The sequence below is a fragment of the Meleagris gallopavo genome, chromosome 3, assembly GCF_000146605.3.
Source record: "Meleagris gallopavo isolate NT-WF06-2002-E0010 breed Aviagen turkey brand Nicholas breeding stock chromosome 3, Turkey_5.1, whole genome shotgun sequence".
Taxonomy (NCBI): domain Eukaryota; kingdom Metazoa; phylum Chordata; class Aves; order Galliformes; family Phasianidae; genus Meleagris; species Meleagris gallopavo.
This window is the reverse complement of record NC_015013.2, coordinates 47,575,240-47,588,820: the sequence shown is the minus strand read 5'-3', so window position 1 is coordinate 47,588,820 and position 13,581 is coordinate 47,575,240. Positions and strand designations below refer to the sequence as shown.

The window sequence follows — 13,581 nt, the reverse complement described above, 5'->3', positions numbered from 1 at the left end:
CTCTCTTTTAAACAGGAGCAACTTCATATATGGCTCATATTTAAGTAAAGAAGAAATTGCATTCTCAGACCCCACTCCCGATGGCAAACTCTTTGCGACGCAGTACTGCGGCACCGGCCAGTTCCTGGTGTACAACTTCCTCAACGGGCAGCAGCAGGCTTAGCTGCCCCTGAAGAACTCCATTTGTACTGGGAGACTTCTGCCAAAACAGACGGAATGGGTGCAGACCTTACGCAGAAGCCAGGGCCATTTTTCTTACCGTGAACTCAGGACTGGTAACAACCAAAAGGTTGTACTATTTTATTAAAATTGTAAACAATGCAGTAATAGGCTAACTTTTGTTTTTTTAAAAGAAAGATATTTTATTAACTTTTACAAAAGTTTGATTGTATTTTATCTAGTTAGTCATGTTTACATGCAGCAGAAAATTGTTCATAGTGGACTGTAAACTAATGCAAAGACTATAGTCTCACTGATGAGTACGTGCTGAAGTTCTTAATGTGGTGATATACCAGTGCTGGGCGGAGCTGGGAGCCCACCTCCCCCTGCCAGGTGAGGCAGCTGAAGGCTGCCTGCTTGGCAGAGTCCCCAGCCCTGCCCCGTACCAGCAGCACCTGCACAGCTGTGCTGGGCAGAGACCCCTGTGGCTGCTGGTGAGTGTTGGGTGCACCTTTCTGCTGCCAGTGGGCTGGCCTGGCACCAAGCTTCTTGGCCCAGGTCAGTCGTAGAGTAAAAGGGGGAGTGCTAATGGCAGGGAGTGGTGTGCAATTCGTGTTCCCTCAAGTACTGTACTGAGTATATGCCTTTGTTAGTGGACTTCACTTTGGTACTTGTCACTCCTTCATAAAGCTCTCCTCTTTTAAAGGGTTTGTATGTTGAAAAACTGCTGTGGCCTTTCTTGATCTGTACATAATGTAGATAGATGAAAAATAAAATTCTTGATAGCTTTTTCTAAAGTTACTCTACATTGATACCAAGTGTGAATGAATCCTTCCTGTATTTATAATTCTGTATGTGAAATATGACCGTAGCACTGTGGGTTGGACACAGGCTGTGAAAAACAATCCCTGTGCTCTTGGGGTCAGAATTGCCTCTTTGGCAATCGGTGTGGGGACAGTGGGTGCTGCTGGTCCGTTCCCAGGAGCTCTGGCTCAGCACCATCCTGCTAGGAGGCTCACGGGCTGATGAGAGGTGATAACATCATCCTTGACTGATGGCCTAAAGCCTTCCTGGGGGGTGGGAAGGAACTGAAATTTGTGCTTTTTGTTCGCTTTGATTTGGGAATTGACAGGGCAATTAGGGAACACTTTTTTGTGTGTGCTGGGTGCTGCCATCGATCTCCTTAACCTTGGTCTAAGGCTGAAGCAATGAACTAACACTGCCTCTAGAACGTTCTTCACTCAGTGTGCTGAAATCTGAAGTACCTGCATGGAGTGCCAGTCCACAGAGGCTGCGACCAGCAGGTGTGCAAGGGCGGTGTGAGCTGTGCTGCAACGGGCTTCATGACACAGCTGGGGCAGATGCACAGAAAGCCAGGAGGTGAGCGTTGCTGGTGGGCCTGGAGAGCAGCCACTGCCAATGTCACAACAGAAGCGGTCTTAACTGGTATCTTAATATACTCGAATTTAATGAAAGCACATTATAAACATACCATCGCCACAACTTCAGACAGTTTCAGTTCATAAACAATAACATGAGGTAGACTGACTAGTGAAGCTAAATTCACCAAGTTTTTTTTGGTTAAGAAAACTTTACACTAGGAAAGCGACACTTTATCTCTCTTCCAAAAAGTCACAAAAAGCAATTACATAAGTTAAGCAAAAAGCATCCGAATATGATTCTTTAAATCCTAGTTTACATTCAAATTTAACCTGTGAATAGGCAATAACATCTACAAGTAAAATATCACGCTGGCCAGTGTAATACATTCATAGGCATGGCTGTGAGGGCGAGGCTTGAACGCAACATGGAATAGCACTAATCCAGGTGTCAACCAAGGGGCTCCTTTCCAGAAATGCACTGGACGGGCCTACGTGCTGTGAGCCCATTTGTGTCCTCTTTCCCAGCAGTTCCAGACCTCCTCCTGACTGCGCAGGTAGGACTTAAGAAAATCTATTAGCTAGGTTTGCTATTTCTCGGTACAGGAAGGCCAACATACTGACATTCTGCAGCCAATCTCAATCTCTGAGACAATTTTGCACTGTTTCACTAAAGGGCTGCATCCTCACAGCAGTCTCAGCATCCACGATTTTAAGAACTTCTTAGTGCAAACAATAATGCAAACAGAAACAACGTGATTCCTGAACACTGAGTATGTGAACCTTTGATATCGCACTGAGAGCCAGAGCCACCCTTCGCCCCTCCTGGGCAAACCATGACTCTGGGGCTGCGGTCAGGGACAAAGCAAGAGCTTCAGCAACCACCTTTAAGTCCCTACAAGTGTTCAAATATAAGGCAGGCTGCGGCTGCAGGAAAATAAAAAATCCATCTACAGAAGAGTGGCATTCAGTTGAAATCTGCTAAATCTGCCGCACCAGAGTTAATCTACATGAAGACAGGCAGCTAGTTTTCCTTTCTGCCTCAGCCTAATATACTACCGGTGTCTTTCATCCGTAAACATCTCATGAGATAAAAAAGTTGCTCAGTTACCACAGGATGTGAAAAATAAGAATGCAGCTTTCGCAGCTCCAGCAAGTCGCAGCTAAGTATCCGTGTATTAATTTCATTATTTTTCAGAGATTAAATTAACACACCTGGACTTCTCTTAAAAACACACCGCATTTTTCTTTCAAATAAAGGCATCGCGATGTGCCAGGAGATTTTTAATAATGTAGAGACATCAGCTGGGTTACCAATGCTAAGGGCAGGAGTGAGACTGTGTCCCAGTGGGATTTAACCCTCACAACCAAATTCTACTGCGCCAGGTTCCTCTAAAACAACGTACAGATTCCTGATTCTTGTCCAGCAGAAGACCACAGTGTGACCATCACTAGAGCCGATAGATCAATGGAAAACAAAGGGCTGACAACCTCAGGGGGTGCATCCAATGGGCACTGCTTCTGGGCAGAAGCCCCCCTGAGCAGTCCCAGCTCCCTGGGACTTCTCCCTTTCAGATGCTGTAAGATCTCTTCTCAATCCAGCTCAAGCACCGATGCCCTCCCAGCACCTTTGTCTGATACATTCTGATTTACATACAGGTGGGAATTGATGGACCTCAGCTCTGCAGCCAACCGCAGCTGACTGAGAAGGATCTGATAGTGCTTGGCCACCCTCCAGGCACCGTACAGTCATTAAGAAAAGATCACTGAGACCATCCAGTCTTCATGATCATCCATCACCATCCACACAGCAGGACACACCGAGGAAAATGGGCCACAGCTTTCCAAAACTTGGAGAAGTGGGAACCTGAAGGTCTCCTGCTGGCAGGTTGTGCTGGACTCCAACTGAAGCGAGCCTCTGCAGGAGCCTCCTCACCACGTGAGCCAGCAGCTTTGTCCCTGGAGGTGAGGAACTCCACAGTGGGACGCAGTAGCATCGCAAGGAGGACCCGTGAGCGCTGCCCCGTGCCTGCCATGCAGTTGCTGATTTGTTCAGGTTCAAGTAGTAAACTTTGAACACCTGTGGAAATTTTGCCAAAGACAGTTTCAGTACAAACACAACTACAAATTTTAAACTAACACTGCACAGAGAACGAGACTATTCCTTTTAATACAAATATCTACGATACATTGTAGTTTCAAACCCCTGAGTATTACTGTACCGCAGTACAGTCTGTAGAGGAACAGTGGGCTCTCCTCTGTGTATCTTCAATAAATCCCATATGCTGCATTGAGCTTTTGTAACACATTCAAGTGAGAGGCTGCTGAAGGCAGCTTCTTCCAGAACTAACTCAGTTGGAAACAGAGAGAATTCCCCATCAGCCAAATTCTGTCCTCTTCCCAAACCCTACGGCGTGGTGGCTGCATGATTGGGGTCAGCGGTTGGGACCGATGTGACAATAACTGGAATCTGTGATCCTCAAAATTATAACTGCTGTGATAATTTGATACCTAGGAATAAAGCCTGCTTTAGAACGCTGGGGAATCCCTTAGAGTAGTCTTGATAAATATTGGTTGCACTTTGCTCCACAGTGATTGTACTTTTTAAAACAAACAAACAAACAAACAGTGTTTTTTTTCATGATGGGTGTCTTCTCAAAGCTTATATATGGCGGCCAGTAAGAAAATAGAGCGGTCTGTCATCACTGCTGTTGGCAGTTTGGAACTCATCCCGCAGACGGAACTGCCACTCGTCCTCCAGCTCCAGGCGAACGATGGTCTGTCGCAGCGAGCTCCGGTCCTGGCATATGACACACAGCGTGGCACCTTTGAGTGAAAATGCAAGAGAGCCTTAAGGAACTGTAACGACTCTCCGTTTCATTCACTGCCTGACAGTATCGTTAAGTACCAGGCGCTGGTATCAGCCACAGCAGGGAGAGCATTAATCTCAATCCACGATCCTTAAATCATTACTGAAGTAGTTCTGCCATCCTCAGCACAGGAAGCTGATGTGCTCAGACGTTACCACAAACTCACCCATTTTATCCCATGGCTTATCATAGAATCATAGAATCTCAAGGTTGGAAAAGACCTATAAGATCATCTAGTCCAACCGTCTTCTCACTACCACTGCTACCACAAGCTACTAAACCATATCTCACAGCTCCTCATCCAGGAGGACGCCTCTTGAACACTGCCAGGACTGCGACTCCACCACCTCCCTGGGCAGGCCATTCCAGTGCCTGACCACTCTCTGAGGGAAAAAGTTTTTCCTCATGTTCAACCTAAACCTCCTTTGGTACAACTTGCAGCCATTTCCCTGGGTCCTGTTCGTTGCCTGGGAGAAGAGGCCAAACCCCTCCTCACCACAACGTCCCTTCAGTAAGTTGTAGAGTGCAATGAGGTCTCCCCTGAGCCTCCTCTTCTCCAAACTAAACAATTCCAGCTCTCTCAGCCGCTCCTCATAAGACTTGTGCTCCAGACCCCTCACCAGTTTTGTTGCCCTTCTCTGGACATGCTCCAGGGCCTCAATGTCTTTCCTGCAGTGAGGAGCCCAAAACTGAATACAGTACTCCAGGTATGGGCTCATCAATGCTGAGTACAGGGGGATGATTACCTCCCTGTACCTGCTGGCCACACACAATGCAGGCCAGGATGCCGCTGACCCTCTTGGCCACCTGGGCAAACCGTCGGCTCACGTTCAGCCAAGCATCAACCAGCACTCTCAGGTCCCTTTCCTCTTCACAATCATCCAGCCCTCATCCCCACGCCTGTAGCGCTGCATGGGGTTATTGTGGCCAAAGTGCAGGACCCAACACTTGGCCTTGTTGAACCTCATCCCATTCATCTCAGTCCAGCCATACAGCTTATCTAGATCCCTCTGTAGGGCCTCCCTATCCTCAGGCAGATTCACACCACCTCCCAACTTGGTGTCATCTGCAAACTTACTGAGGGTGCACTCAATCCCCTCATCTAGGTTGTCAATAAATATATTAAACAAGATGAGCCCCAGTACCAGTACCCAGTACCTGGGGGACACCACTTATAATGGGTCGTCAGCTGGACTTAACTCCATTAACCACTAAATTGGCTAAATTGGCAATTGGCTACGTGTCACTATAAAGACAAGAGAGAGACTTGGACGAGGTCTATAATGTCCCGGTGAGAGCGGACCCCCTCCATCCTCCAGCTAAGAGCTGTCCCATCCCACAACACTGAGCATTTTGTGCCATGGTACAGAACACTGCTGTAAAATGTTTCATCTGTGTCAGCATTGACAGTGCTCTCAGCTCTCAAGCTGCTGCACGTACAGCTCACAGATTGATCTCCATATATCCTCATTTTTCTGCACCTGTCTCCATGCGATGTGACTTTAAAAATAATGTAACAAATGCAATTTACCAAAGCTGAGCTAAGGTACTACCAAAGCAGCAGTATTATACACTCCAAAAATTGACAGGCCATCTATTTCTTGTGAAAGCGATAGCAGCAGTATCATAGAATCATTGAATGGACTGAGTTGAAAAGGACCACAATGATCACCTAGTTTCAACCCCCCCGCTATGTGCAGGGTTTCCAGCCACCAGACCAGGCTGCCCAGAGCCACATCCAGCCTGGCCTTGAATGCTTCCAGAGATGGGGCATCCACAACCTCCTTGGGCAACCTGTTCCAGTGTGTCACCATCCTCTGTGTGAAAAACTTCCTCCTAATATCTAACCTAAACCTATCCTGTCTCAGTTTAAGATCATTCCCTCTTGTGCATCTGTTCATGGCTCTGCCTTCCCATTTCCCCATGTGCAACTCATCCCGGCAAAGCAGTCACAGAGCATGCAGCAGGGCAAGGTTTTACCTTTCAGAAACCGGAACCGCTTGAGGAGGTCAGCGCCGACAAAGGAGTCACAGAGGTACAGCAGGAGCCCACTGAAGAACACCCCTTCACAGTTGACATTGACGGAGTGTGGGCGGGAGCTGACATAGCAAATGGCCACCTGCATGAAGGGGGAAGCATGCCCTTGTGTTAGACACGGCCTAGTGAGGGCCTTAAGTGGAAGGGAGCACAGAGTGATGCTGACTGGTAGGTGAACTGGTGCTGGCCATACAGACCAACAACAGCAGTGACGAGCTGATTTCACTGGGAAATAACTCACCAGATAGACCAGACTAACTTTAGATTTGGCCACAAACCGTGAAATGCCTTATTTCAAGCCCCTGAATTAATCACAGAACCATTAAGATTGGAAAAGACTTATAAGATCACCTAGTCCAACCATCAACCCATCCCCACTGACCACGTCTCAGTGCCACATCCACATGGTCCTTGAACACCTCCAGGGATGGTGACTGCACCACTTCCCTGCGCAGCCGGTGCCAATGGCTCACTACTCTTCCTGAGCATAAAGTTTTCACCCTCAGAGATGCAGAGCTAGACCAAGCTCTTTTCAATCACAAGAGCCTGTTCACAGAAGAAGAGTTTTCCAATACTAAAGATGCTGAAGTACAGGTTTGCATTTCCTGCTCCCCATTATCCCTGCAAATATTTTGTACCTCAAGACCAATGTTCAGATAGCAGTCAATGGCCAATACTGGGTTCTTGAAGTTATGAATGGCTTTAGGGAAGAGTTTGTATGTCGCATGCTGAAGGAATTTCTCCAGGAGGAACTGAGATGGGGCTGCCAAAAGCGTGTGCTCACTGTCTGGGGCACAGACGTACTGAAGAGGCATGATTGGTGCCGGGCTGTCTGAAACCTGCAATGAAAACAAGAGGAGCCCCTTTAAACCCTCCTGAGTACATCTTCCCTACGGAGATTCATTCAGCAGGGGAGGGGATCACCACTGCAGAAGGAAGAGAGAAAGCTCAATCAAAACCCACTTGATTTTGACACGTGAATGCATTAATCATTAAGGTTAGAAAAAACCTCTAAGATCATCTAGTTCAACCATCAACCCATCCCCACCATGCCCACTAAGCCTAACCCCAGTGCCACATTCACACGGTTCTTCAATACCTCCAGGGACAGCAACACTACCTCCCCAGGCAGCCTGTGCCACTGCCTCATCACTCTTTTGGTGAAGAAATTTTTCACCTTCAAAAGCTGAAGAGCTAGACCACGCTCTTTCCAATCCCAGTCTATCTTCTAATTGTTTAGGAGTGCTACTGTTGGTCATCTATCCTTAGCAATACTTATTTTCTTTTTATGATGTGGCAGCTCTGCCACAGAATAGGCCATAAACTTCAAATTTCAAGTGAGCACTAAATAAAACTAACAGGAACTAACAGGCTAGAAAATTCATTCTTTTTCAGGTAAATGGGTCTGGATTTCACTTTTTACATGACTGAGCACTGACACTCACCACAATTTTTGGCTTAACAACAAAGTCCTTCTGTCCTCCAACCTGAATATGTTTCTTCATGACACTGAAGTTGTTGAAACGACAGATGAGCAGGCCACTACTGTTTGTTCTCAGATTGAAATCTATATCTTCACAGAAATACCTGGGCATAAAACACAAAGTGATTGAGTCAGCTACATTCATAGAATCACAGAACTGCTCAGGTTGGAAAAGACCTTAAAAACTATCAAGTCCAACCACAACCTAACGATACTACTCTAACTCTAACAACCCACCACTAAATCATGTATCTGAGCACTGCTGCTGTAAGTCAGCAATACACACACCAGCTGCTAAAACAGATCCAGGTGGGCGTAGCAGTGAACTCTGGAGACAGTGTGATATGCTTCTTGTACAATTTATTTACAATACAATAGCTCCTAAGATTTCTTTTCTTCAATGTGTTCCTGGTGTAGAAAAACAATTTCTGGTAATCTTAAGACAAACTTTTGCTTTTCAGCAGGATGCAGGTGGAGATGCCCCAGTGGGTTTACTCCGAACCCAGCTGGCAGAAGCTAGGGGAGGGAATAGGATTTTGCTTCACTCTGATAAGAATTAGAAGTAAAGGCCTACGATAGCTGTGCCTCATTGCAAATGCTTTAGGATGGAGTTGTTAGAAGGAGGGGGAAAAAAAAGGAGGAAATATACAGCAGAGAGCGAACTGTTCATCTGTTGTAATTTCAAGCCAGGTGGCAACAGAGAGGGAGAGGTGACTGAAGGAAACAGAAGAAATCCCTCGTCAATGCTCTTAATGTAGCAATGGCCCAGCCATTGCCCACGCTTTAGTTCTTAGTCATGTAAGAGGCTCCCACACTCCAGGAGCCTCACACTTCCTGTCACTGACTCATTTTGTTCTCTGTTCCCCAGGTGTGACCTCCCAGTTATTTTTTTCTCCTGAAGCTTCCTTTTCCCATCCCTGCATTTTCAGCTCTCTGTAGCTCTCTCTTGCCTCACAGCTTCTCTCCCCGGTCTTCTGGCTACTGGTAAGCATGCTTTAATGCCTTATTCACTCTGACGCAGCATACACCATTCTCTTTTTTTCTGTGATTACGTACCTCAGACAGGATCTTCCCATTCATCTCAGAGACATTTAGAAACATGGTGATGAGCTTTTGACATTCAACACACACTACCTACCTGTTCAGATCATATTGCACATTCTGGGTCAGGTCTATGTTGAGCAGAATAAAGTCACGCACATGACACCGGGAGAATGGAGCCTTTGTCTTCTTAGCATTCAGCTTACTGTTCCACTTCTGAACACCCAATATTGCATAATGAACAATTTTGGGGGTGGCTTCAATGTGCTGCAGAACATTCTTCAAAGACACGTTCTTACTGGTGCCCCCAGGCTCCAAGGACTGGCTGCAGAATGGAAGGAAGTGCACACAACACACAGATGTGGCTTATTTTGTCTATGTAACAGACTCTATATGTATGTGCTTGTGTGTGTGCATACCTATATGCACGTGCACAGTTAATAGCATACCTGTAGATACAGGTGCAAGAAATTCCATTATCAAGACATGCTATTCTACATGCTGTAAATAAACAAACACAGGCTTTTTAAACAACAGCCAAGCAATCCTATCCCATCTATTCAGCTATCATAAGAAGAATGGCCCTTCAGCACAATCAGGTCTTATGCAGCAATTTAGAAAGGGAAAAGGAATCAACCCTATGCATCATCATTCCTGGAAGGAGACTTACCTGGACTGCTCGTGGGCACTGTGCATGTTCCACAGCACACAGGAGTCATCCATGACCACAATGAAAGGCCACACGCACTGGCGCTTGACTCCCAGTTCCTCCAAGCGGTTTCGCTCCAGCTCCAGATTGTGGTACGAAAGCTCCTTAATAAGAAATCTGGCAGCACCTGAGGAAACATCTTAGATTTTATCACTCTCTCCTGCCAAAGAAAGGCTATGCAAAGATCTGCAAACCCTTTATGAACTTAGAGTTCACCACATCTTAGTTTAAGAAGAAATCAAAATGTCCATTTTTCAGTATGAGTGCAACCTAAAAGGCAGACGCAAAGAAAAGTGGATCTTTTAAGAGATTACAGAAAATGATTTGGTGGGCATTAGAAGAATAACAAAAACCAAGAAGTGGCTGAGATCCTAAAATTGAAGCTACTTAAAACTTTATGCAGGTGAAACTCGGGAACTCCATGAAAATGAAGTCCAAAGTTCAAACCCACGGCATTCAGCTGCAGTTAATATTTAGCCTCAGCTTAACAAAAAAAGAAAATTTGGGTAAAATACCTAGAATGAATATTCACACATCAGGGCCGAGTAAAATGAATGAATGCAGTCTATAAAACACCATGTTTTTAACTGCAAAACTATACACAAATAGGCAAACTACATCTCCAACAGCGTTTCTTACAAATCATCATATCTTGCACACAGATTGCTGTTATTCACAGCACTGGAAAGTTTCTCAAACAACATGACCCATACTGCCCAATGTGGATGCTGACATTTTCACAGCACTGTTGGTGTTTCTTACCCACGCCAGCATTGTTGAACATGCCTGGCAGGACGAGCATGATGTGGTTGGGCCAGTACTTGCGGTACAGTGGCATTTCGTACTCCTTGACTACGAGGAGGTGAAGGTGACTGATGCCTTCCATGGCATGGTAGAGGTTCAAGAGGCCGTGCTCATGACGTCCACTCGATGGAGTGAAGATAGGACTCTTGACTGCGTTCAGATTCTGCTAGAATAGGAGATATTTAGCCAACATTTTGTAAAAAGCAAGTTATTCCTGATAGGGATTTTTATTTATTATTCATACTAGTCTTGGACATTATTGATCATTGCAACACATCTGGGATGGATACCAGGAATGCAAACAGGAATGAATCTCTTCAAAAAACTCCAGTTCTAAGGAAGTTAATGGCTAGAATTATGTAAAGGACTAAAACAAAACAGCAAAAACAACAAAAAGATAAACCAGCCAACCATCATTAGTTTGCAAATGCTTGTCAAGCTGACTGCACTCAGCACATGTAGACCACAAATTGAAGGGAGCCATACACGCACCTTGTCAGAAACGAGAGGGAGACGCATGCTTTCTAAATGCTTCCCTTGCTTGCTAAAGACAAAATGGCTTTCTTTGGATTTTGGGATTATAAAATGCAGTTGGACCTCTTCTCCTAGCATTGAAGATGAAAACGTGAACGCATGCAGAGTGGAATCAGACACCTGTATTAAAAATTAAAAAAAAAAAAAGAAAAAGAGAAAAAGCAGAAGGATTTGAAAGTAGGTAATGGACAAGGGACATATGACCAGGCTGGATGTGGCTCTGGGCAGCCTGGTCTGGTGGTTGGCGACCCTGCACATAGCAGGGGGGTTGAAGCTGGATGATCATTGTGGTCCTTTTCAACTCAGGTCATTCTATGATTCTATAATATGTCAACCTGCTCTGGCAGTTACAATACTAGCAACCACCAGAGAAAAACAACCACATTTTCTTTCAGTAACTGAAGCTAACTTTATTAAACTCTCATTTTCCTCTACCACAAGCTACATTATGTAGGCATGTAACTTCCCCTGCTACTGAAACAATCACCTTTCTATGCCACTAGTGATCTTTGGCCCATCTGGACTTTTCTGAAGTCTGTTTGAGCTGGAAATTATTTATTAGTATTTACAAGGAGAAATGGAACATACGTGTGTACACACACACACACATACACACACACACTAGGGTAAAAAACATGCAAACAGATTTTCCCCAAAGATTCAAAGACCATTGCATTATATAGGTGTTTCTCCACAGCAGAATGCTCAGCCATTCAGAGGCAGCCGCAGCAGCATGGTCACATGAGTATGGCATTTTTCCAGTGACAATCCTCCAATCTTCTTCTAAGCAAGAAGTAACCAAGACAGACCCCTCCACTAACAAGGCCATGAAGCATATGGGTGAGCCTGAGTTTGCACAGTGCTTCACTGAACCATGCAAACGCATACAAAGTGCTGACATATTTAGTAAGACTTCTTCTTAGAGAGGAGGTGTTGTACCTCAAGGTCAAATCCTTTACTCTTGGCAGTCACCCCTCTATAATCTTTTCTAAAGAGCTGATGTAATTAGCCTAAGTAAAGATGAAGCATGAAAAGCATTTTATTTAGATTCTGTTAAAGCATTTAAGAATCTCTCTCCCTTCATAATGCTTTCAATCCAATGACTCTCCTTTGGATATGTAATTTCTCTGAGTTATCTCTCATAACTATATACACAACTTATAGTTACAAGAACAAGTAGATACTTTCATTTATTACTAGTCATTAGGTTTGACCAGATGCACAAAGATGTATAAAGAGAACAACAGATGTCCTTTGGGAGGATTTGCTTGGGTCAACGTAGGTAATGAAGCATGAGGTTTAAAAGAGATTTGCTGGTGCAGCTCTGTAATAACTGACATTGTACATTTCCAGGTCAGTGTGTCTATGCTGTGTTAGGTTAATAGCAAGCTGCTGGCAAAGATTAGTAAGCAAGAAAAGAATGAATTGAGATAAGAAACCTCAAAGTAAACTATTGATGGTGGTTAATAAGTAATTCTGAGCTACTAAACAGGAAAAATTCTTACCTGCCAGCCTCCTGTGAGCAAAAATCTTCATTTTGGAGAACAAAAGATCAAAAGGATTATGAAACAATTAAAAATGATCCTTTTTGTCCAATGACTCGTAAGCCACTGCTGAGAAGCAGGTAGGTTACCAACAAAGGGAGGAAAAAATAGGCCCAGACTCATGCCAGAGGCTGGCTGGCACTTAGGCAAACAAACATCCCTCTCAGTCCTTCAGTCTTCTCCCATGACACACTAGAAACCCTTTGGGTAGGCTGAATAATGCTCTGGCTTGAGATAACTAGTCACAATATTCACCCTTTGTCAGAGGCAGCTGGGGAATAGAACTGCTCATGCATAACGCAGCAGACACAGTTGATGCTCCAGGGTCTATAGCTCAGTATCTCCCCTGAGAATGGAAGAAATTAAACAATTCCACCTCAGGGAAGGTGAAAGCATGAGTCTTCAGACCAAAGTGGTATGCCTGCAGAGACCACAGAAAAATAAAGGATGCAGTTTACCCTTGGGCCTTGGCACCAACCTGTGCAGCAGGATTAATGTCCATGTACTGATGGCACTGCTCACAGTGATGGAACGTATTGTAAGCTGCATATTTTGTCAACATCATGGACACAGTCTCTCTTTTCTTAGGCTCCTCTGATTTCATTTCTTTGCTTGTTTCTTTACGCAAATGAAAGAAGAAAAAGAAATTTTATGAGTGTTCAAATCTAGAGATTGTGATCCTATACAACTGTAAAGAACAAATGTTTTGTTTTGCTCTTTATCATTTAGAAGAATAAAGGCTTTTCTTAAGTTCAAGTGTCCAATTAAGATAATAAAAACCTAATTTTTTTTTTAATGGAAAAGTATTCTGAGAAAATTCTTTTTTTACTTACCTTGTTTGATTCTTGACAGTTGTTCTGTGTACACTGGACTTATATTTCTGTACTTGGGGTCATGTACACTCAGGTCAAAAGACATTTTACTGAAGATCTCAATATCTGGCCAGTGGTCATTGCTAGACTGAGCAATTTCACTGCTTTCTGTATGATCTGCAACAACACATTTTAGGTAAGCAGTATCA

General features: G+C 44.5%; 2 protein-coding genes across 10 annotated transcripts in view; one reads left to right on the top strand and one right to left on the bottom strand.

Moving 5' to 3' along the window:
• ESCO1 (establishment of sister chromatid cohesion N-acetyltransferase 1) overlaps positions 1-971 on the top strand; it is a 27,045-nt gene extending 26,074 nt beyond the window's left edge. The window contains exon 12 of the mRNA XM_010708825.3: positions 16-971. Within this exon, the coding sequence (XP_010707127.1) occupies positions 16-163 (148 nt within the window). The 3' untranslated portion in view covers positions 164-971. The remainder of the gene's footprint in view (positions 1-15) is intronic.
• Positions 972-1,606: 635 nt separating this feature from the next.
• GREB1L (GREB1 like retinoic acid receptor coactivator) overlaps positions 1,607-13,581 on the bottom strand; it is a 127,939-nt gene continuing 115,964 nt past the window's right edge. For 7 of the 9 annotated variants that reach the window (XM_010708816.3, XM_010708820.3, XM_031552832.1 and 4 more), the window contains 10 exons: positions 13,394-13,549; positions 13,039-13,178; positions 10,975-11,136; positions 10,441-10,645; positions 9,640-9,805; positions 9,067-9,294; positions 7,891-8,032; positions 7,084-7,284; positions 6,389-6,527; positions 1,607-4,364 (listed from right to left, as the gene is read on the bottom strand). In XM_010708816.3, coding sequence (XP_010707118.1) covers positions 4,201-4,364; positions 6,389-6,527; positions 7,084-7,284; positions 7,891-8,032; positions 9,067-9,294; positions 9,640-9,805; positions 10,441-10,645; positions 10,975-11,136; positions 13,039-13,178; positions 13,394-13,549 — 1,703 coding nt within the window. In that variant the 3' untranslated portion in view covers positions 1,607-4,200. The other 2 variants (XR_004159239.1, XM_031552833.1) reach the window with 2 other exon arrangements.